At 35.8% G+C, this 25,314-nt stretch overlaps 1 protein-coding gene and 1 long non-coding RNA gene across 8 annotated transcripts in view; one reads left to right on the top strand and one right to left on the bottom strand.

The window, feature by feature from the left end:
* The window catches only part of PHKB (phosphorylase kinase regulatory subunit beta), a 74,130-nt gene that overhangs the window by 31,086 nt on the left and 17,730 nt on the right, over positions 1-25,314 (top strand). For all 7 annotated transcript variants that reach the window (XM_035336746.1, XM_035336745.1, XM_035336752.1 and 4 more), the window contains 12 exons: positions 3,173-3,268; positions 4,711-4,908; positions 5,563-5,620; positions 8,109-8,186; positions 8,757-8,915; positions 10,742-10,836; positions 18,005-18,060; positions 18,243-18,336; positions 21,520-21,603; positions 22,087-22,191; positions 23,007-23,089; positions 23,170-23,260. In XM_035336746.1, the coding sequence (XP_035192637.1) occupies positions 3,173-3,268; positions 4,711-4,908; positions 5,563-5,620; positions 8,109-8,186; positions 8,757-8,915; positions 10,742-10,836; positions 18,005-18,060; positions 18,243-18,336; positions 21,520-21,603; positions 22,087-22,191; positions 23,007-23,089; positions 23,170-23,260 (1,197 nt within the window). The remainder of the gene's footprint in view (positions 1-3,172; positions 3,269-4,710; positions 4,909-5,562; positions 5,621-8,108; positions 8,187-8,756; positions 8,916-10,741; positions 10,837-18,004; positions 18,061-18,242; positions 18,337-21,519; positions 21,604-22,086; positions 22,192-23,006; positions 23,090-23,169; positions 23,261-25,314) is intronic.
* Positions 9,390-24,693, bottom strand: LOC118172682. Its single transcript, XR_004753817.1, has 3 exons — positions 24,561-24,693; positions 21,962-21,965; positions 9,390-9,410 (listed from the first exon to the last, which is right to left on the bottom strand). It is a non-coding gene; the product is annotated as an uncharacterized LOC118172682 (long non-coding RNA).

Genomic DNA, 25,314 nt, shown 5'->3' with positions numbered 1-25,314 from the left:
TTATTAGCCCTTTTGTGGCATGCTCAAATGTCTTTAACTGAAAAATAAGCTGTAAAGCTTAAATACTGTTTTCTTTGAAATTTTGCAGTCACGCAAAGCATATAAACACATAGCTGTATTCTGTTTGTGGGTGAGCTACATAGTGCAGAAATATGTGTACAGACATTACTTGTATATAAGATTTTATTTCAGCATAAATTTATCTAGAAACTACATGGAATGAATTTAAAAAGTCTAGTCTGTAGTTCATTCTAGATTAACGGTTGCATTTGTATATTAACACTTGCTATAAAACAAAATGTAGAAGTGACTTCTGTGTACAGTCTCGTACTGCTGAAAACAGGGAAGCTTGTCCTTGGCTACCGTAGTGTAAGTATGCTTTGAAAACTCATAATAAAAATGTATCTTACACAACCCTTCATGAGCATACACCTTAGTGATAAGAATCTACTGTTTTTTGGGGGGAGGTATGAGATTGTTGCAGAAAACGTGTTTGGCTCTATCATTTTTTATGTCAGTTTGCAGATACTGTAGTGCTTTGTGTAACCTTGCCTCTGAGATGGTTTTCTTCTCATGCTGCTTGGCTTTAGCACTCTGAGGAGGCTCATACCAATATACCTCAATTGTAAAGGACAACGCTACATTCTCCAAATACTGCATTTGTGGAGAAGAAAAATCTGTTAAGGTGTAGCACTGTTTTATACTAGTGTGATGGCTTTCCAGACGCCATTCCACAGTTTTTCCCCTTGGACAAGCCCATCGTTTCATTGATGTGAGCTTTTTAAACCATGGGATCGCGTTCACCAGCTAGTACTTTCCTGTTTACTATTCTCAATCATAATCATTTTATTTGTGACTGTACTTAATAGTGAGGGTTTCTGCATGTCGGCTAGCGTTATTACTCAGCGGTCTGCATCTCTTAGAACAATTGGAAAGCTAAGGGACATGGAGCTAGTTCCAGAAGCTCTTGCACTCTTGAAGTTCTTTCAAGCAACAAAAAGTTGCTTGAACATCTGAAAAAAAATCATGAAGATCTTTCTCATAGTGGACAAAAAGTACCTTCTTATAATGTAGTCACAGAAATAAAAATAAAAATAAATAATAATAATAAATATAAAAATGTAATTTTTATTTATTATAATTTTAATTTATTTCTGTAGTCACATAAATAAAAACAAACACACAACAATCTGTTTTGACTGGAACTTTTTAGAGCTATTGCAATGCCTGGGTTGAAAAATGAAAGTTATATTTTTGTTTTAAATCTTCTACTGATGAAAAAAGCTGTAGCACTTACTATTTTTAGACCTTTTTTTATCCACTCTTAAGTAATAGCGCAGGATGTACCCCTGAATGTGAGGGTTTCTGACTCTTAAAGACTTAATTTTTGTGGATATTTCTTATTTGTTCTTTTTTTTTTTTTCTTGGACAACAGAGTTGTTCTCTTTAGGTTATACTTTGGGGACATAATAATGGCTGTTTGCTTATGAGTGGAGAAGTATGAAAATGGCCTTACACACACACACTGTTGCAAAAGGACTTAGCCATAGCCATTTGGTGTAGTTTTGGTTTATTTCACTTCCTGAAACCGTTACCATGTGTTAAGAAATAGCAGCTAGGAGTTTAGTTAGGAGCTAAGGATCTTAGGCAGTGATCAGACATTATGCACACATTGTCAATATTTCACAAGAAACATTTATCTACAATCTTTACCTTCCCAATAATCTCAAGCACCAGTAAATGTGGCTGTCTTTTTTTTTTTTTTCCAAATGATATTTTACTAAATTCTGAAGTGGATGAATAAATTGCTGAAGCAAAGCGAGTTTAAATGCTCTGAGAATTTATTTCCAAGATACTTTGCATAAGCAGAAACCATTTTGACCTTCAGTCTGCAGCAGAGCCTGCCTTTGTGCTTAGCTCCAGCTGTGTTCCAGGAGCTCTGAGAAATCTTGCTGAGCCCCTCAGGAGGAACTGCACCTGCAACTACACTTAGTGCAACCTGCACAAATCACTGGCGACAGACTGCTCAACATTTCCATGCAGATTTTTCCACTCACACTGTGCATACTGGGAGAAACCAGTAAATATTTGTGTGTATATGTACATATTACTGTATCTGTGCTCTCACACATGCTTGTATGTTATACGTCTTGGAGTATCTCATGATGGGGAAGTTGCCCTGTGCATTCATGCAAATACCCCGAGAAGACATGAAGTTTACTTACTGATTGTAGATAATCACATTGAACTATTTCTGGGAGGAGGAGAAAGCAATATAGAAACATTAAAAAAAAATCCTATGAGAAATCGTGCTTTTTGTTTGTTTGTTTTTAATGTAACAAAGCACAGCTATATTTATGTTCAATTAATTGTATTGCAATCTTTGTTGGGTGCCAGGTAGAATAAAGAACAATTATGAACTGAGAAACAATTGGCTTTTCACGTACTCTGAATTTTATGTGCTTTAATATAAAGGAGGAGTTAATACATGGCTTTTAATGCTATTTGTTTACATCTTCATTATACTAGAATTATTTCTTAAAAAGCAGGAGTTATAAGCATAAGAATGCAGTCAAGGTGTAACCCTACCTGCTTTGTCAGCAAAAGGAGATTTATTTACACATTGAGAAGAGAATTTTAATGTAACAAGTAAATTGGCTCTGTACTTAATTTCTCATTATTTTATTTTAACATCCTATGCTAAACTTGTTAAATTTATTCCCAATCTATTGTGTATGTCTGAAACAACAGTTATAAATCTACAGGAGGTAGTTAATATGTATGACTTTGGCACAGGAATTCAGATACGATCCTTACTTGTGCAGTACTTAAATCCTTAATTGTAATTAATAATAAAGATTCTGACATCATGTGAATATCCAATTAAGAGATTATAACTTGAGTAAATAATTCATAATCACTAGTAGACAAAAACACCTGATTTTGTTTAAAATTTCAAGTTCTCCTAATTTTTTCAAAAACTTTTGGCTTTATTTTTAAAATATTTGAAAGTTCAAAACGTTTTCACTGTAATATTGTGTTTCATTTTCTGATTAGTTGCCAGCCACTAGACTATTACAGTGTAACATTATTAAAACAAAGAGCTGTTTAGTTTCAGCAGCATGTGCCAACCTTTCTTCCTTTCTCCTTAAATTTCATGTTCTATTTACAGGGCTGCTCCTGGTCTGTTATATTTGTGGATTTTGATGCTCATAACCGTAACAGACAGACTCTGTGTTCATTGCTACCCCGAGAGTCAAGGTCTCATGTAAGTAATTAAACGGAATTCACCTTAAGAGTGCGTGGAGAAAATAAATGAGTATGAACATAATTCTTAGCTTTATGACAGCCAGTTTGTTCTGCTTAATAAGGATAGGAGTTTGTAGGGAAGATGTTAAATTTGTGCTTCTTAAACAGCGCCGTGATGTAGGTGTGTCTCTGAAGTGAAATCAACACGGCATTCTTTATTTTAAAAATACTTAGGTTAGAATGTTAGCCAGTTGGTATCTTTCTAAATAATTTCAAAATACAATTAAAAATAATAAAGATCTGCAGTAAGGTAAGTAAGGCTTGCAATCTTGGTGATTGTCTTGTTTCTACCCTAGCGGCTCAGCTTCCATTACACATTCAGTGACTGCATTTTTGAAAGAGTACATTGCTTTTAGCTTTAATTTGTTCTTTTGTATAGAAAAGAAGCCTTTAAGGTTGGCTTTTCATTAATTGCAGAATATGGAGGATTTCTTGTTACTATAAGCCACTGTTGTAAGTAAGTATTTTATCAGTGAGTAAATCTAAGTGGCATAAGTACAAATTAATCAAAAAACGTCTATTTCAGTATTAGCATCAAAGGTAAATTTGTTCTTTGAAAGACGGTAATTTGAGTGATAATGGAGTTCTACTGCTTTTTCATTCTGGGATCTAATAGCATTTTGGTTTATGAAATGAACTATTAATCTTCAATATTAATAGTTTACTGATTGTATAGAAGAATCAAAGCAGAGTGATAATACTGGATAATTAAAAGGCATTGTCAGCTAATTTTTTAGTTTAACATTAAACTTGTAATGGTGATATCCTAGTTAATAGTTTTTGTTGTGTTTTCGTATTGTGATAGTTGCCAATAGTTCTTGAGAAATGCCACATATATTTTTTTCCTGAAATTATTCCCTTAATTCCTGAATGTAAATCAATTAGGCTTGTTTGTTACAGCAGTTGGAGACAAGTCCTGAAAAAGCTTTTCAGAAATGATGTTTTAATCATAGTCACTTCTCAGCATTGAACCTTTATAAATTAAGTGTTTGGGATTCTTTTTGAGCATAGGATACCCAAATGTTTGTTTTTCTTCCAGGAATAAGCTGGAGGCTATTTTTTATTTTTGCTTCTAAAAACACAAAGTTCCATAATATGTTCATTTATTATCAACTGATAATTATCAGTTATAACAGATTATCAACTCTAAAGTAGGTCAGATTTTGAGTTCTTTGTCTTTCAAATCATGTATCTGAATACTGGGTTTATGGTTTATTCCTAAACATTTTAGAAGTCCCATTTTGCAAGTGACTTCAGTATATTAGTACTGTGATTTTGATAAATATAAGATTGTTTCAAATGTATATTTTACTGAGTAGGTTAAATAGTCTTTGTGCATCAAATAATTTTCAGAGAATTGATTAAACTTATGACTTGCTATTTTCTCCTCTCCTTCTGCAGAATACTGATGCAGCTCTTCTGCCCTGTCTCAGTTATCCTGCATTTGCTTTGGATGATGAGGTTTTGTTCAATCAAACACTAGATAAAATTATTAGAAAATTAAAAGGAAAATATGGGTTTAAAAGATTCCTGAGAGATGGATACAGAACAGCACTGGAGGATAAAACACGGCGCTATTATAAACCAGCAGAAATAAAGGTACTTGGCATATATATAAGGGCAAGTTTTGGTTTTCTGAAGTGTTTAGGTCATACTTAAAAAAAATGAAACAGATATTGCACCTTTAGTATTTGCAGTTTGAATTGCACAGCGATTCCCAATTGTTTCAAATGAAGGAGAGATGCATTTTGTAATTTGGCATGTGAAGTTGTGAGAGATTGCTAAGTCAGCAAGTTAGTCGTTGATTTGTTTTGTAATGAATGCGCTTCCATTTACATTTAGGGTATAGTTGATTTCACATAACAAATAAGAAAGTTATTTATCATTTTATTTAATTTCACAGCTGACTAGAGTCAGAGTGTATAGAAAACAGTTTTGCTTTTGACCACAGCGTTTATCAGTAAAGGTTATCTGAATGAAAATTTACTATTTACTCCCCAATAGTTTCTCTGTGGAAAATAAAACATAGATTATATAAATACTCTGCTTGAGAATGAGCCATGTGTAAAAGCACAGTTGAAGTGCCTGTAGAATTAAGAGGCTGTAAGCTAAATGAAAAACTGGTGTCCTAAAATGTTTTCACATTCATCTTTGTCTTTTGTTGCTTTGAAATAGTTCTATAGGATATGCAAATGTATTTCCTGAAACTAAAATTTGAATCTGAAACAGCTGATTAATTTTTCTTCTTTTTAGCTTTTTGATGGCATTGAATGTGAATTCCCTCTGTTCTTTATTTTCATGATAATTGATGGTAAGTATGGCTTTATGTTCTTGTTTTATAAAGGCGTTACAGGCCCTTAGATGAAGAATACAAAATCATTTTTTGTCCTGCATATACAAGCAGTGTCTGCTGTGAGGAAGACTCATTGAGAGTTCTGCCTCATGGGTTAAAAACCAAGAACAACAGAAAAAAAAAAAAAGACAAAACCATAAAACACCCACATTTCAGCATTTGTAACTTGAACTCTGTTCTTACAATATCACTTGATAAGCATTTTTCAGAAGCTTAAATCTCTGACATTCACTTCTGCATGGCTTTTTAAGTCTTAAAAACTTCCACAGTATCAGTACTTCGCAGCAGCATATAAGAGAGAGAAGCAGAAGAGAGAATATAATGACAAACTGAATGTTGTCACAGATATTTTCAAGTTGGTTGTTCTGGGATAAATGAAACAGAATTTAGAAGAGAATAAGGCAAAGCAGAAGGCCTAGTTGCTCTTTTTAAATGCCTTTGCTTCCTGGCTATGTATTTACATGTAGCCAGTTGGTCTGATGAATAAATAAATACATCCACAACTGACAGATCTTGTCTAGAGGTTAGGAGACGTACTAGAAAAGTTCACAGGATGATTTCAGGGTGGAAGCTAGAACTTACACAGAAGGAAGGTCAGAATAAGAAAATCAGTCAGGATTACAGCCATCAAAAATATTCATTTGTCTCTCAGCTTTTAAATGGATGAAAATCCAGCCATATTTCTAGCAGCTGTTTTTGCTCTTTAGTGTGTGAAACGGTTTTCAAATAAAGATTGTGAGAGGCACAGATGTCTGCTCTCTGCCTTGACTCCTGTGATCCCATAGATTAAAATATTTTGTTTGAACATGTAATAAGGTTTCACAATTGATTTTTCTGAAGGAATGCTTGACTTTTTTCAAAAGGAGTGAAGCCCAAAAAAAACTGGAGAAAGGCATTGACATTTTGTGCTGCCCACTTACAGTTTTGGGAAGAACAAAAAATGCCGTTGTCTTTAACTGAAGTTAGTTTCTCTACTTTTTTTGTGTTATAAAGAAAAAGTACAAAATACATACCTTGCAAATACTGTCCTAGTGTTTTGTTTTGTTTTCTTTTTTCCCTGTAGCTCAATTTAAGCAAATAGAACAATTACATCAGTGGATTTTGTGCACTTGCATCCAAATCCACAAGCTTCATTAATGCAAAATTTGAAGTGCATACAGAGAGACTTAAATTGCAAAAATGGCTAAACTGTTTATAATAAGATGTTCTGGTACGTTTGTTTTTGGTGAATGAGTTACTAGTTTGTGGTTTTCTTTTGTCTTACTTTTGCCTTTCAGACATAACAATTCCTAAGAGTACAAAAAGACTGCTTTAGTACTAATTTCCCTTTGGGGTGTTTCTCAAAAGGAAATTGTTTAGGACTTTGTAGATAGCAGATATGCATCTGTAGCTGCAAGGAAGGATTGAACTAAATAAATCAATGTGTGTTTTTTGGGGGGATAATAAGTATTTGAATAGCATTTTTGAAAGCTTTTTTAAATTTCTACTCGAATCTGGAGGATTATGGTGGTTTTGTAGGATAAGGGAAACATGGAAAGAAAGGACATGCACAGGAGCGAAAGATGAAAAGTTTGACTTCTTTCCCTTTAAATGTTTCAAAACATTTCTGTTTTGAAAAAAGGTTACTCTTATTTGTCAAGTTCATCCAAGTTTTCCTTGTTGAGCAGAAATGCTTTTGCTATTTTTGATGCATCTTTTCATGTAAGAACTGAACACTGGTCATAACTGTATTCATCGGACTAATTTTGAGACGACTAAATTCTACTAGTAAAATGTTTAAGATGCTGGTACTTCCAAACTTAACGCTTTTTCCCCAAAGGCATCATCATAAAGAGTTGACTGTGTATTTAACATCTCAAGATGTGTCACCTGTTCTTAATCTCTATCATGTTAAAATTACTATATCTACCTACCTTAGCAATGTAAACATTCCATCTAAATATCTTTGGGGGGAATTTTTCAATTTACTTTTCCAAGTTCCTATTGTATTGATTTATTGGGAGTTCTAGACAATTCATTCTTAGATCATTTTGAAACTCTGTCCTGAATGTTTAGAAACAGCCTATGTGTCTTCACCCTGGCATACAAGCTCTGCTTCTTCCTTCTACCATAATTAAGGAAGTTATTTACAGCTAGCTGGGCTGCTTGTCTGAGATCTAGTCCACTTCTGAGCCTCTCTAAGTTCACAGCTTTACTCTGTGACGTAACTTGCAATTAATTTCAGTTTAAGCTAATAAAACAATGTCTGACTCATGATCCCTGTGAGATTTAGCTGTGGTAATAAGCGAGCAGTTAGTTTAGTGTTGTACTTTTTCATGAACAATTTAGTCTGTAGGCACTGCACCACAGAACAGTAAACACCAGATTTTTCTTTTATGAACACTAAATTCACAGAACAGTTATTTTTTCCAATGAATTAATTATTGTGTGTTTGTTTTTTTTGTAGGCGTTTTTAGAGGAAATTTTGCACAAGTAAAGGAATATCAGGATCTTCTGGATCCTTTGCTTCAACATACATCTGAAGGTATTTGATAATTGTTCGTTCAAAACACTTTTTTTGTCTGAAACTATAAAAAATACTTACACTGTTAATGGACGTTGCAGTAAACAAAAAGGGAAATAATAATATCACTGTTTCATGATACCAAATACTAATATTGAAATAATCTCTTGCAAGCATTATTTAATTGTTTGACCACTTTTGGCCAACAAGTTATCTCGTACTGAGGTGACTGTTAAATGAAGGGAGAAAACCCAAGGTGTTTCGCTCTAATGCAGCTTTCATTTCTTTTGGGCATGGTTTATCTGTACTGCATTTTTGTTTCAGTGAAAACATTTTGGTATAGTACAGATGGTGTATGTATTCTGGGAAAAAATTCTGTGGAAATGTTTGGTGAAAAATAAAGTAATTTGCTGGAGTCCTGGGCTTCCGACACTGACTGTGGTTTTGAGAGAAAATGATGAATGACAAGAGTCTGTCTGCTCAAATAGCTACCTGGATAACACTTCAGCTTTATTAGGGGAATACAATCAAATAATAATGGAAATAGAATTTGATTTATTTAGTTACTGTACTTATTTTAAAACTCCATAGGGTGTCCTGTTGTACCCAAGTATTACTATGTGCCAGCTGATTTTGTTGAACTGGAAAAGAAGAATCCTGGCAGTCAGAAACGATTTCCTAGTAACAGTGGACGTGATGGAAAGTTTTTCTTGTGGGGGCAGGCAGTTTACATCATTGCAAAGCTCCTGGGTAAGAGGCTGAAGAAATTCTATCAGGTTTTGACTCATCATAGGTAAAGGATATTTATCTTGTTAATGTTTTTCTTGAATCTGAACAAACACACTGGCTTGAATTTTGAAAGGACTCCAGGTAGTATGGGTAGCATGTGTGTCTTCTGCTTCGGTACATATGTGATGGGCAAAAAATTGCTTTTTGTTCTTCGTGTTGAATTTTTATGCTGCATGCAGCATGCTATGAAGCTTACTGGTATATTTTATAGAATACTGAAAATCTTCTAAACACAATATCCTTCTCATTTGTTGTTTCATTTCCTGACATTCCCTCACATTTTGCATGCAGTAATGCTATTTTTCAAGAGAATTTCTTTGTTGCTTTGGTTGAGGAAGTTTGTCAAGCTTTCACAATAGGGTCTCTGCTGTAGAAGAAGAGAAAATAATGCCCGGCCACTAGGTATTCAGCTGTTCCGTGCAATTGAAAATTCATTCTTTTAAAAAAAAAAAAATACTGGCTGCCTTTTCTTATGGTTTTTACATGCTTTCTGTTGATTCTGTGCTCCCTAGAAATAAGGTATGAGCTTTAGGGATTTTTTTTTTTAGTATAGACCAAATTGGATTCCAGTAAATATGTATTTCTGATAATGGTAATGAACATACACTGAGTACTTACTTTTATTTAAAAGCATAAATATTTAAAATTAGCTTAAATTTCATATTATTCTGTTACTACTCATCTGCAATAAGAAATGATTTTGACTACATATGTAAATTTCTCAGCAGTGTAAGTCAATTTAAAAAACAGAGGAGACAGAACAACAGTTCTGGGAACAGCTCTTGCTTTTAAGTACTGTTAGGCAGAGGCCATTGGTCTTGCAGTTGTTTGGTTAATCAATTTTATAGCATCATCAGTACTGCAAATAATTTAGGTAGCATTCATGCCTTTAGCCAGCATGAGAAGTCTGATTGCATGCATCTGAAAACAGATGACTGTTTCCCTTAAAATGTGTTTTGGTCACTGATGGGTTAGTATATTAATAAATTCGACATTTTTTAAATCATTTTTAAAAATAATCTAGCTTGTTTTTTAAATGCAACCACCTGGACATAGCCTGTGACTCTGCAGGAAGAGTCCAGAGCAGGGAGCTGGGTCCTTCCCCGCTGGAGCCAGGCTGCATTCTGGCAGCAGGCGGCTGGGGGAGAGGCTTGCAGGTTCTGGTGGCTGAGAACCACTGGCACAGCTCCCAACAGCGGCAGGCTCCTTCTTGGCTTCTTCAGTGCACTGCCCAGCCAGAGTGCCCTTCACTGCCTGCCCAAGCGTTTGCTTTCCACCGCGCCATCTATTCAGCTCCCTGCTCCTGCCAAACACTGATAGCCCTGAGCCAGGATATATTTTGAGTTTATAAACTGCGGTCTTAGTTTACTACACAGCGTAGTATTCAGAAACTTCTTCCTTATCCAGATGTTTATTTTTATTGGAGTAGTTAATTTTCTTTCAGGAAAATGTTTAAAATCATTGAAGTTTAGGTTGCTTTCCCAACCCCTCCTCCCCTCTCCCCATACCCGTGTAAAGAATTCCACATATCACATAAGAGGTTTCTATTAAAAAGTGAAGCACTGTTTATAAGTACTACAGTACTATCATTACGTGTAGCAAGAATGATACTTGGATCATTAGTTTAAATGTAATTTTGTAGCCTGTCCTTTTGATGTGTAAATCACTGATCTAAAACAACGATTACAGCAGCAGAACTGACTGCGTAAAATGTTTGCATGCCTCCTTCACAGAAGCTGCAGAAAGCACTCAAGTCATTCTGTGTTTTTGTTATCATTAACTTTCAGCTGACAAATTAGTAAGTCCGAAAGATATTGATCCCATCGGACGTTATGTACCTCCACAAGATCAGCGGAATGTTAGCATGAGATTTTCAAACCAGGTAAGCCTGGTTTACTTCTAAAAGAAAGATTTTAACATCTGGGGTTTTGGGGAAGTGGTACATTTGCTTTCAAATTAAGTGATAGAATCAAAATGATACATATTATGAGTTTAAATAGCTGCTAATCATTGCATTTCTTTGAGTTTTAAGATACGTCAGGATGGCAAGAGGAAATTTACGTTTTTTATTACTTCCAGTTAATTACCACCACTTCAGAGTATTGAAATATTATTTCTGTTTAGAGCTCCTAAGAGCTACAAATATGAAGTTCTTTTTTTGGTGTGTGGTATATCCATGTGTTCCTGGATTTGGCTTAAATCCACAGCAGGAATGAGAGCCCAGGGATGGGCAGTGCTTGGAACCTTGTTATTCAAATCTGCTGTAAATAGAACAACAAAACAGAAAGCAGGTATATATGTAGAGGACTTCTTTTATTAAAGAGTAAGACCTGGATGTATGAAAATGTGCGATTAGAAGAAGTTTTTTTGAGCCTTTTTGTTTCTCAGTATGAGAAATATATATGTGAAAAGTTTCTTTTTCAGCACTTTGCATTTGTTATTGATGCATAAAATATTAAATACTGTATATTAAGTAAGGTACATATAAGCCTACAAAGGCAAAATCACTATGAAAACCATTGTTGTTGGCAAGTAACCTTCCTTTCTCTAAAAATTACCTCTGCAGAGTCAGAGATTATTTCATTATTTTCACAAATAACGTGAAAGAACTGTGTTTTTACCTAATTTACTTCAAATCAGTTGTTCCATCTTGAAGTTTTGTTTGGTCCTGGGTGTGAAAGAAACTTTTCAAAGGAATTTAAAACTTTGAAAGAATTCCAAAAATTTCAGATACATTGTTTCTTATATTTGAGAAACTTCCTACATTACTGACTTGTACAACGCTACCAGTGCTTCTAAACGTAAACAACGGAAAAAATACTGCAGCCATCATCCCTTTCTCTTCCTGCCTGTCCCTTCTGATGTGGACCACGATTTGATTTGATACATACAATTGTTCAATGTATTTTATTATTTCTGGTCTTTTGTGTTGCTCTTTTCTCAACGTTTAGCAGTTCTGATTAAGGAGCTCTGTGCCAAGGTATCTTCTATCATTAGTGACGGAGGAATTCTTTACTCCGTCCTTTTGCGGATGTAAAACCTGTTGTACTGCTGTATTGTACTGCCTGCGCAAGCTGTTGAGCGTAAAGCATGAGATGAGCCACGTACACGTGTAAGCCTGTAGTTTCACGCTGGAGAAGTACAGTTAGGAAAGTTTAACTGTTCTGATCATTGAAGATTGCTCAATTAATTCAGCTTTCTTAATGTTACCCCTTCAAATTTCTCTGTTCACCGCTTAGTATGATATGTCTCTAGTCAGAATGGAAAGTGCCATGTTCTAGTCTCCTATTTTTCCATATAACCTTTTGAAAGTTGGCAGCATTGGTATGCTCTCAGCATTTTAACCTCTGCTAAGATTTTGCAGTTGTGCAGTCATTGCTGAGGTATATTATACAGGAATGTAAGGATGTTACTGTAACCGTGTGCTGTAGCTACTAGCTCAAAACAGAGAGAACAAAAGAAACTAAGTAGTAACACTAAGGGCAGAGAATGATTACTCTAACATTGAAATTCACTTAGCATTTGTTCTGAAATGTATTTCCGTTTTTATTTCTGTAGTAGAAATATGCAGTAACAAATCCAATAAACAATTTTTTTTTTTTTTTGGTTAATATGTTGGAAACACTTCCCTGTACTGAAGAGGCTATACCATAAGGCTTGCTGCATATCAACTCTGGTCTCTGGAGGTCTGCCTCTCCTGTAGAATAGAGGCCTATAGGCACACAGGGATGTGGTCTGATTGAAGGACCGCAGTGGTTGTTTGGAAGGGAGTTTTATCTAGATTTAATACATTGCATGTCAGTACAACTAATGCTGTGAAGGCATCACTCGGCCTTCAAAATCTGCTAAAAAGAGGACAGTCTCATTTGCTGTGGAAAATTGTGGGATCAAATGAGCAGTATATTAAAAACTTAATGACCACTAATACTGAACTACCTATTCTATTTATAACTGAAAGGAAATGTTTTTTTCTCATACTTTAATGTCCCTCCTGAATTTATTTCTCAGCTTTCAGGAAGAGGTCTCGCTATGTTCCGTTTTGGGGAAATACCAGTGTGGTGCTGCAGCAGGATTCTCTTTGCTAGCTCTAGACTGTGTTCCAAAACATAACGAAGTCTGATGGCAGTCAGCGAGTTTCTCCTTTGCACTAGCAATTTGCTTTGTAAGGCTGGTCAGTAGCATTTCAGTTTAAATACCTTTCAAGTTATTTTTTTAAAAAAGGTAAACAAAACAAACAAACAAACCACAAAGCATGGAATCATCCCTGCTCCATTTACTCTACAGAAAGAAGATAATGCAGGGCATTCTCTTTCAGTGGGGATAACTCTTCAAAACTTCATTGCTCTTAGAAGAGCTATTTTTGTTATTCCTGTTTCAATATCTCCATATCCAGAAGAGATTATGACAGTTTCAGTTGTTGGATTCTCTTTTGGGAGAATATATGAGGGTCTGCAGTAGTAACAATTAGATATGAGGAATGTCATGAGTTGGTGAGCATTTTTTGTTGTCGTTTTGTGTTTTACTGGAGCATACAAAAGCTGATTTATTGCTGTCATATTAAATTTGAATTCAATAAAAATGATGCTAATATATTGCAAGGTTAGACTAATTGATCTTCTGGTTTAATGTGAAATAGAAGTATAGAGCTTCAATTAATTCATGACGTTGTCTGTCAGCGTGCAGTGACTGTGTCCTTTTAGAGTTTTGCTTTGTAGATTTAATTTGTAAGGACTTCACTTAATGTTATTGGAAATGAAAGTTAATGCCCCCTGATGATGCTGGGAAGGGAATAGTCAAAATCCTGAAATGTTTGTTTATTTTCAGGGAACTAAGTAACATACTTAAAGAAGGAAATGAAATTGCAAAGTATAGGTAGTCTGGAACGTGTTAGGATCTTTCAGCTACCTAAATTATGCTTAGGTTTATAGTGTGTCTAATTTTGATGGTTTAAAGATTATCATGTCTAATGATTTGTAATGTTGCTTATAAGCATATTCTTACCTTTCATTTGTGTTAATACAATTGCCTACTGAAGTTAACACAATTCTGAAAAGGTTGAATGTTATTCTGGAATTGATGGCACACCGATGTCCATGCTGTATTTCATTAGAGAGGTCTAGTCTGTTAGTAGTATTGACCGTAAACCATTAAGCAGTATTTAGATACTTTCAGAAGCAGATGTATTTTGTATCGTTTGTAGTTTAGTAGCAGCAAGGTGGATTCTTTGGCTTAAGTACAATTTCTTATGTTGCATTCTGTTTCTGTTTTCCTCCGATTGTTCCATATGCCCAGTAGGTACCATTCTAATCTGTGTTCTTGAATAATATGTCCACTTTTTCTCACATGTTCAAAATGAATGGATTTTTTTCAGAGTTCTGAGATTTCCTGGGAATTTGTGCAGAAAAGCATATAGCGATAGCATCTGTCCAGTGAGACTGCAGCAAAAGACTGATATTGAGCTGCTTTCTCTTCCAGTGCCAGGAATGGCATCAGGGGTTTTCCCTTCAACCTGCCTCTGACAGTTTATAACCTTGTTACAAACCACGAATTTTTGGAGAGCAAGCAAAACGAATCTGTCTTCTACCTTTGTCTTCTGAAAACACCAGGGTGTATTTATCATTTGCACAGCATGCAGGAGGTGGTGGAAACGCATCCTTCTTCCCACCATCCAGTGTGAAAATGCAAGGTGGAAGGGTGCGGAGGGGGGTCTGTTACAGTGTCCTAGGGAGACAGTGATTGATGTGCCAACAGCAGTTTGGCTTGCGTTATTACACAAATGTGAAACAGCACACATTAAAAAACTTTTAACGATAGGATTTAGGTAGTGGACTTAATTAGGACTTCAGTGTTTTTCCACATCTTTTTTTAATACATAGCGCTGTGTGTCACTGTCACTAATGAAAAGGGTGACACTGTTCAGGAATAGTTTGTCTGTTACTTTGTGTTTTTTTTTTTCTAGAATACTTAATGCTTGTGATCCTTCAGGTCTTTACATGCTAAATGACAATGAATGCAGCCCTTGGTTTAACATTTGTCCATAATGCTTTTTTCAAAGTCAGGCAGTTGTTTACACATTCAAGTCTTCTCAAATAAAGATGATGGAAGCAGCAAGTCTCCTGAAAACCAATTGCTGTAGGTCATAGAATCATAGAATCATAGAATATCCTGAGTTGGAAGGGACCCTTAAGGATCATCAAGTCCAACTCTTGACACCGCACAGGTCTACCCAAAAGTTCAGACCATGTGACTAAGTGCACAGTCCAATCTCTTCTTAAATTCAGACAGGCTCGGTGCAGTGACAACTTCCCTGGGGAGCCTGTTCCAGTGTGCAACCATCCTCTCTGTGAAGAACCCCCTCCTGATGTCAAACCTAAATTTCCCCTGCCTCAGCTTAACCCCGTTCCCGCGGGTCCTGTCACTGGTGTTAATGGAGAAAAGGTCTCCTGTCTCTCGACACCCCCTTACGAGGAAGTTGTAGACTGTGATGAGGTCTCCTCTCAGCCTCCTCTTCTCCAGGCTGAACAGGCCCAGTGACCTCAGCCGTTCTTCGTACGTCTTCCCCTCCAGGCCTATCACCATCTTCGTAGCCCTCCTCTGGACACTCTCCAACAGTTTCATGTCCTTTTTATACTGTGGTGCCCAGAACTGCACACAGTACTCGAGGTGAGGCCGCACCAGCGCAGAGTAGAGCGGGACAATCACCTCCCTTGACCTACTAGCGATGCCGTGCTTGATGCACCCCAGCACACAGTTGGCCCTCCTGGCTGCCAGGGCACACTGCTGGCTCATATTCAACTTGCTGTCTACCACGACCCCCAGATCCCTCTCTTCTAGGCTGCTCTCCAGCGTCTCATCGCCCAGTCTGTACATGCAGCCAGGGTTTCCCCGTCCCAGGTGCAGGACCCGGCACTTGCTCTTATTGTTGATAGGTGTTGATAAATTATTTTGTCTAGTTCATCAATCCATGAAACCCAGCACATAATAAATCGATTTGAATGAGATATTAAGGAATCAGCAATTTCTTAAACTGTTTTCTGGCCTGAGTATTGTTTTCTCTATATATAATGATGCTGCAAATACAGAGATGTAGTCATACAAAAGCAGGGTGCATTTAGAACCTGTTTTTTAGCCCAGCCATCATAAGCCTGAACTTAGCTGCTGTGAATACCTCTGAGGCTTTCTTTCTGACTTTTAGTTCAAGATGCATTCATATGAATCTCAGGTTTTGACATGATGAAATTAGAGTAGGGAGGAAACGATAAAACCACATGGAGAAGCCTAATTCTGAGGGAAAATCCACTGTTGAGTGTCTATTAAGGACCACCTTTGCTAAGTCAGTAAAAAGTATTTGCTTTTATTTAGGGACAATACCTTATAACCAGATTTGGTGATGTGCCAGTTGTGCAACAGATGCATTTGCTCAGTTATGGCCCGTGTTAGAACCACCACTTACTGGCTGCTATAAATGAGGCATGTCATTGAATGCATCTGTGTGTGAGGCATTAGTACGAGTACCACAAAAGGACATACCTCCGTGGAGATTCAGAATACAGATTTACGTTCAGCTGGTTACCTCGTCCCTCTTTGAGATGTAGTAATAATTAAGCTGAGTCTTAACTTGAAGACTGCTCCCAAGGTAGATCACAGGCTGTATATAAATCAAAGCAGTCTTGGAGGGAGCTGTCTCGTTCTCTGGGGAGTCATTGCTTTTTATTTTAAAAATTCAGGACGCTCATTGTGGTAGAGAACTGGTTTGTGTTTTATTAGTGTTTGTATAAAAGAGATCGATAGCATGATTAACTGATTCTAAGAGGAACGTCTGTTAATGCCACTTGAACTTTTGATTTCTTAATCTCATCTGTTTGTACACGTCTTTTAATCATGTGGCAAAACCACCAGCACCTTTAGCAGAAATACAGTGCAGATGTACTTTTGGGAGCATGTTATCAGGAATTTCTTCTGTAAATCCCGACGATCTAACTTGATATCAAGGCTCATAGATGACTGAACAAGCAAGCATTCGCTCTGAACTTTTTGTTCCAAATTAATCCATCTATTCATCTATCTGCACAGAAGATGTTGTATTTCTATATAATCAATTGATAGAAGATGTATTAAATTTTTGTCATTCGTGTTCTGGTAGTTTCTAGACAAAAGTAGGCATAATGCCCCACAGATTCCTTAGGAATGAAAATGTGTTGCATTCTTTTTAGTTCTTTTGATATATGTATATATATTTTCAGTCATTCAGCTACAGAGGAGAAATAAACAGGGAATAACTCAGACCTCTCATCTTTTTAGCTAGTCATGCATGTTGCCACTGAAAAGAAAAGCCATTCCAAGACCCATGATGTTGATTTTTTTATTTCACCCAACATACTGAATTTATGCATATTTGCATGACTTCCTGATGTAATGTGAAATACTATTCCCTACTTCAAACACAGTTATCTGTTCTAAACAATGCAAGGAAATGCTGTTATCTCCTGTTAAATGTAATACATCATATATATATATATATAAAGTGTATATTATGTGTAATTTTATATGTGTAAATAAAAGTCTTAGTAGCTTTCAGATCAAGGTATTTCAGAGTAGAGGGTTGAAATCAGTTCTTTATTTTAAAATGGATATTTTCAGTTACCTGTGACTTCCCTCTTTACAAAAATATGTATCAAAATATTATGTTGTATCACGTGGAAGGAAATACATTGATTGTACAACTTACAAATTTTTGTATAAAGCAAACTATTTCTCCTACATCATTTTTTAAATTAAAAAAATATATAGTGGAAATGAATACCAGAAGCTTTTTTATTATTAATTCTTCAACATGCATCTTGCAAACTATTATTGACAGGTCAATCTTTCCATAGTTCTGAGACTTACAAGTTTTAGTTTGTGGTGGTTTTTCATTTTGTTTACAAAATAGGAAAAACAATGCAGTGATGTCTGTCATGCTCATGAATTGTTTAAATAGACACTGCTCCTGTTCACGTTATATCTAACAAAATAGTAATGCAAATAATTACTTTTTTACTGTTTTCTAGGGTCCTTTAGAAAATGATTTGGTAGTGCATGTGGCCCTCATAGCAGAAAGTCAACGGTAGGTATTTGCTTTTACTAAGAATATACACAGTAAGTAAGTGCAGAACACTACATCTCTAATTTGCTATTCGTATTCAAGGAAGTGTTGCATTTCATTCTGCTACTCATCTCTCAGATGCCAAGATAATTGCTAAAGCTAAGACTACTTTTTAATTAAATTTGTTATTGTTTTGTTTGTAGCCTACAGGTTTTTCTGAACACATATGGAATCCAAACTCAGACTCCCCAGCAGGTGGAACCAATTCAGATATGGGCTCAAAAAGAACTTGTCAAAGTAAGGAACTCTGCATTGAAATTTACCTATCTATCTGTCTGTCTATCTATCTCTTGTAACAAAATTAGTTTATATCAAGCTGTTAGAGTTGTATCTCCTTAGATTTGTTATCTACCCTTTTTTGTGTTATTCTAATTCAGTTGGGTATCTTGATATGCCAGTACTGGTCAGTTATACTTGCCTAGTTAGAACTTCCAGTGAAGCACTGAAGCCCAGATATTACCTGATTAGGCTTATTACCTGAGCTACTCTCAAAAAAATAATAATAAAATATTAGTAATGCAGTAGACTAAGAGAAACTTGATGGACAAACATAGGCAAATGCATAATGGTCAAAGAAATGGATATAAGGCAATAGGCATAAGCCATCATATAATTTGATAGTACAGCCTCTATAAAAAGCATTACAGTCTTCTTTAACTGTTTCTTCTACAAGTCTGCTGCATTGACTATATCCAGGAAGTTTGGTGTTTAAATCCTTCTTGATTACCCCTTTGACTCAGTCTACGGTCAAATCTGTGGCCAAAAGTCCTGGGGTGAAGGGAATTTTCAGAATCTCCTTCATCCCCTGTGAAGGTTTCAGATTTTTCTTTTCCTATACAGGCAGGTGGCATCTGTGGCAGAGTACTGCATCCCCTTGCTTCCAAGGGCTGTCCCTGTTAGCCCTTACTCATACTGAGCCTCACTGCTAATGACAGCTTTAGAGGCATGTGTTCAAGTAGCTGTCATTGCCATGTGAAGCCAGGAGTCAAAGGTGAATGGCATCTACAGGCCACACTGATCCATTTCAGCGGTCTCTTAGCACTACCAAGGCCTCTTTTTGTTCAGTCATTTTTAGTATTTTAGATACAACACTTTGGCCAATGTTGAGTAAGAGTCTGAAGCTATCCACTCCTGTTTGTCCTGGAAATACATTCAGGGCAAAAAGGCTGTGACAGATGCTGTTGTGAATGATAAATGCTTTGATCTGCAATTGTAGGCAAACATATCAAAAGTCCTAAGAAAATCTGTATGATTACTGGGTGCCTATTTAACTCTATCTCTGTGATAACTGGTCCTTTCCTCTGAAAAAAGCCTTGAAAAGTCTGTCTGTACATAAATAAGCCTTAACAAGCTGCAGGGGGCTGTCAGACAGGTAAGGTGATCAAGAATCACAGATGTGCACTTGATGTATTTATACTTCTCCACATGAAGTTTGGTTGTGGACCAGGTACACGAAGGTCTTGCCAAACTGAATTCTGAATGTCGCGGGGAAGTATAATCCACGTTTGTAGTTTCAGTCCTGAAGATGTTACCGATCCGTTCCATGACTACAACTATGCAAGTCTCTCCCTCTGGAATTGGGGTCGCATGGCAGATGCCATTATCTTTATTAGAAGCTTCAAGGACACAGAGAAAAACAAAACCAAACATAGAGTAGAAAATATATCCTCACAGACTTAAGAAGTCTGAGGTACGTTGCTGATTGATGTACTAAAACCTTGCCAGCTTACTCAGAAAGATGATTACCCCCAAATAATGACTGCCATTAACATCTGAAAAATACTTACAGAGAAAACAAATATCCTTGTTTACATTCAGCCTTCTTCACTTCTCAACCCATTTTTGCTCACCGGATTTCTTGCTGGTATATTTCAGAGGGGATTCTCTGACTGTATTTGTCTTCTCAAACTGAAATTCTGGTTCAACAGATAGATACCCCATACGTTTACTATAGTTTTATACGTTGTCTGTCTGTCATGCATCATTTCCTTGGTCTCCCTGACAAAAAGATGAGACTTTCACTATATATATATATTTCTTATTATTAATTAAATTCTTGGCTGTGATAACTTTAAGATTTCTTTTTCAAAAGCTGGTGGAATTCTGACAATTCTTGTATTTTCTTTATACTCTCGGTGGGTAGGTACGTGTACACTTAGAAAGAATGAATCACCTGATTAAGTCACCTGATCCACTTTTCCTAGTGGACTTCCAGAAAAGGCCGTGTCTTTATGTCTAGTACCATTTTTTAGTCTCCATTATGTGCTACAAAAACATTCTTCTGATTTTGTTATGTGTGTATGGGTTACGGAAAGCTGCTCATGTTTGATGTCTCCATTCCTTTCAGCTTGAATATAGTTCTTCAGTGTGAACAAACAGTTGGTGTAGGAAGTTTTGTTTGTTTTCTTTTCTAAATATTTCTTGGTATTTATGCATAAACGTAGGCAATATCAGGAAGGCCCCAAGCTGACAGCAGTAAAAAGCTATTGAGTGTAATGTTTGTTCAAATGTTCACTTTCATTTGCTTCTGAATTTTATTCTTATAAAATAAAGAAATATTGAGCTTAGAAAAATGTTTAAAACTCCTGTTATAAAATCATAATATGAATTAAGTTTTAGTAATAATGGGCTTGTCACCTAAACCAACCCAAATAAGGAAAAAAGTACAGCTTTCCGTTGGGTTTAACTGATTCCTTTATGTTGTTTTGCCCACAGCTTAGTTGCATTTTTACGGTTTATTCTGATACGCTGTAAGAAATTAAGGTTATTCCTTTAAGATGTAAGTATCACAAAATTATATCAGTTGAAGTAATACTAGGCATGCATAATTTAATATAACTCAAATAAGAATCAAGTAATGAATAATGAGATAACTCCCTCTTGCTTTTTGTGGTCGATGCATCAATTTTGCATGCCTTTACTAAAAGTAGAATAAGGAAGGATCTTCATATGGCTCCCATCTTACTGTTTTATCTTTGTATCCACATAGGAAAAGCATTACAGAAGGCAATATTGGCCAATCAATACAAATGATCTGTTGGGGTCTTATTGAAATAAATAAATAATACAGTGTCCATGAGCAATCTGAAGATTCAAAAAATACTACAGATTTTGTAGATAAGAAAAATAATAGGAGTAATAAGCTAAAAATAAGACCTAAGACAAGAAACAACAAGTTTTTGCTGAGTTTTGAAACTGTGCTGATAGGCAGGGCCCCTGTGGTGCTTTGCAGAAGCCAAGAGTTGGACCCATGCATCTCAGTCGTTTGAAGAAAGGAAGAAAAGAATAAAAGCAATAGAAATGATGATCATGTTTTATGAATCTTGCTTTCTAATTAAAGTAGAATGCAGACAGCTTCCTATGTGAGTATAAGGAAGTCATATATAGGTTTTCTTCAGTTTTTGTGATTATTTCTCACAGGCTTACTTCCATCTGGGAGTCAATGATAAACTGGGATTATCCGGAAGACCGGACAGGCCTATAGGATGCCTTGGAACGTCAAAGGTTGGTGCAAGAAATTTTCTCATCTTTATATAATTGTTATTAATATCTATTTCAGATAAACACTGCATTAGTCTCTGCACTGTTTTAAACAGAATTTAAGTGTAATTCCATTTTATGCATATGTCTTACTTTTTAAGTCTTTTTAACATATTTTGCTATTAAGGATGCACATGCTCCATCTTACTATTAAAACTGTCATGTTTTTTAGGCATCTAGCTACAGTAAAACTTGGCCAAAACAGGATGAGTGGTGAAGTGAGACAGTTTAACTGGAATACAGTATAGATCTGCATACCTTATAAAAACCAGAGTGCTTAAAACTAGATGGGTAGGGTTTTTGTTTGTTTTTGTTTTAATACAAAACTGTTCGACATTCAGTATTTCTTTGATAGTTTCAAAATACCTTTTTTTTTTTTCTGTTCAGCTACTTTAATGTTTCAAATATTTTAAATAAAAGATTAATGGAAGCTTTATCTCCTAATAGATTTATCGAATACTAGGAAAGACCGTAGTTTGCTACTCGATCATTTTTGATCTAAGTGATTTCTACATGTCTCAGGATGTTATGATGCTGATTGATGACATTAAGGTAAGACAGATCTATCTTAACTTTTCCTTTGAGAAACTGACAAAAATAGAGTCTGTAGAAGAATAAACTGTGGAGTTAAATAAAATACAGATGTGCAAGGTGAACACTGTGTAGTGTGTATTCTTCCAATACAAAAATAAACTTGCAATTCATTTTGGAAAGAGTATTAAGATGAATATTTTATCAGCCCAGTATGAATTCTAGGGAGTATCTTTATCTAACAAAAGAAATTCACCTGTAAGTGATTGGGAATGCTGTAGTGCAGCAGGCAAAATCCTTTGTTTCTTTGGGAAAACAGATGTTTGAGGCTGCAAAAAGGAATGAGACTGGACTACTTATGGGAAATACGAAAGCTGCATCTGGAGGAAATATTACTAAACTTTGTGCAAATATTAAAAATTGCCGTTCTTACCTTTAAGGATGACAGTGGTGTGCAGCTCACCTGCTAAGTCCCCTGGGCTTGAGCAACTACTTTCAGTGCATGGAAGGTGGCACTGGTTATTCCATGCAGCGATTCAGGACCTGGATTCCTGTGCATACTTCCTAGGACGTAACATGTAGTCTGGCTACAGATTTAGTCTGTGATCAGGAGTGTTTTCAGAAAGTCTGTGAGTAAGCAGCACTTGAAAACAACATGTTCTTTGGCGAAATCTATAACTCTTGGTGTTTTATTTATTAGCCACGTTTTTTGTAGCCTCTTGGGTTTTTCAGTGCTGTTACTTTAAGATAGCTCTTCTAATATCTTGGATTGTGTATTCTAGTACGTTGTGCTTGTGTATTTATTTCTTTGTGACTAACATGACTTTCTTACCTAGAATGCGCTGCAGTTCATTAAGCAGTACTGGAAAATGCATGGTCGCCCACTGTTTGTTGTACTTATCCGTGAAGACAATATAAGGTAGAGAAAGATAAAAGCATCATTTTCAGTGCCATTTTTACCTCACTGGAAAATTAATGGGGATCTGTTTAAAATTTCAGAGGGAGCAGATTCAATCCCATATTAGATATGTTGGCAGCCTTTAAAAAGGGGATTGTTGGAGGAGTGAAAGTTCATGTTGACAGAGTACAGGTATGATGTTTTTCCTGAATGGAGTGTTCTTATTTCCTAATATTGGTAAATATATTCTTATTACTTGTGCTTTTCATGTGATTTCTGAACATTTTACTTGGTATCATAAAATTAAGAAGCCCAGGACCTAGATGTTTGGTACAGTTTTTCTTTTATCTCTGAAATAACATGGGCTTATTTTAATTCCTTTTGATTAGCCTTTTGAAAGTGTGAATCTTCACAGAGGATTTTCAGAAGGGAGGAGGGGTTTTTTTTATGTTCAGATGTCTTGTGAAATTACCACCAAAGAAAAAAAAATCCATGATGTCAAGTATTAAGGGATTTCTTTTGATTTGATAATCAACAGGAAAAAAGGTATTTCACGTATATTAAAATTTTTAGAAGAACAAAGGTCTATTTTTTTAACATCTTTGCTGTTTGAATTTATCTTAAAGTAGGAACATTGCTTCATTAAAATGTGAAAATTATTGAGTCAGGTGCTGTTTTTAGGTATGTATATGTGCTATCTTAGTTTACACCTATTGAAGCACCCCTCTTTTTGTTAGAGGGAGGACCAAAGACACAGATAAAGAACCTGTGGAAATCATGGAAGAACTACAAACAAATATTTGGCTTTAATGCAACTATAAAAAAATAAAAACAAATAATTAAAAAAATCCTGTATAAGATATGATGCTTTAATTTTTTACCGTGAGCTCCCGAAGTTTTAATCTGTTCACTAAAGCCATGATTTACCATTGAAACTAGTTAAGTGATCTAATGCCTTGCCTTTGGCGCTTAGAGGAAGCCACATGCCCTGTGCTCGGTGAGTTGGGCGTGCACCAGAGCCAGGAGAGGAACTGCATGGGTAGGAGCGCAAGAGGGGGGAGGAAGGATTGCAAATGCCTGCCTCAGGCTGTCTTCTGGTGCTAGATTAACGTTGCAGTTGTTTGAATTATTCCATTGATTTGGTCTAGCAGAGGCATTATCAACCTTCCCAGCTTTGTCACTGGTTATTGTCACTGCTTCAGTTCTGATGAATTTGTGTATAACCAAGCTCTAAGCCAAAACTTCAAAAAGATCTCTCAGAAAGCAAAATGAAGCCAGATTTGGTTTATGACAGCTAATGCTGCAGAATTGAAGGGCTTATAACTTCTGTAGATAGACAAAATGGGTAGAATTATGCAGAAATCACTTCCAAGGTTCCCAGGGATCTGCTACTGAGAGATGTGTTAGTGTAACAGGGCTGTAATGTAAATACAATTATATACTTGTTCACCCCCCCCCCCAAAGACTTCTGAATGAAATCTATTAAAAAAACAATGCCCTATGCTTTTTCCAGGGATAAATCTTTACCACATCCATAAATACGAACATCTCCTTATGTAAAACTACAATAGTTTTAGTTATGTTGTAGCATATTAGGATAAAATTCCTGTTATGGCCGTAAGCAAAGGATATATAAAATGGTTTGGGTTAAGTGGAAATTGCCTTGCATCTCTTACTTAATGTTAGCTTCCCTTTCTACTTCACAGCTTTCCAAAGCCTTGAACTTCTCTTTCCCTTTTTATAAAGGGATGGTACAGGTTGGTGGTCAGTGCAGTTATTGGTGGAATATGTTTAGACGTTATCTCTCAATTTTAATGCATACTTGTCATGTTTTGGAAAGTCTCATTTCATTATGGGGGAGAAGCTGGGGCAAGAACAAGGGACGTGTCTAACTTGTGGTGTTTTCTTAAATAATTCAAGCATTCCAACAAAAGATATATTGAATCTTTGTGAAGTCTTCATCCGCTTCATTTAGATGCGTTTGTCTAAAAGTGCTTAGAGATAGGATGTGTCTCAAATTGGATGAATGCTCTTTTTTCTTGTGAAATACACAAAATGTGATTTCATTTAAAAATGTGTACTCTTTTAACACTTCTTTTTTATTTTCAGTCATCTTACAGTATCAATATTTTACTGCAAACTTGTGTACAATGAAAACGGACTTTAAACATTTGTAGTGTGCTCAATTTTGTTTAGCTAATGAGAATCATCAAAAAGCATTCTTAAAAATATTGTGGTATAATATG

Source organism: Oxyura jamaicensis, chromosome 11 (genome assembly GCF_011077185.1).
Source record: "Oxyura jamaicensis isolate SHBP4307 breed ruddy duck chromosome 11, BPBGC_Ojam_1.0, whole genome shotgun sequence".
Lineage (NCBI taxonomy): Eukaryota > Metazoa > Chordata > Aves > Anseriformes > Anatidae > Oxyura > Oxyura jamaicensis.
This window is presented reverse-complemented; position numbering and strand designations above follow the sequence as displayed.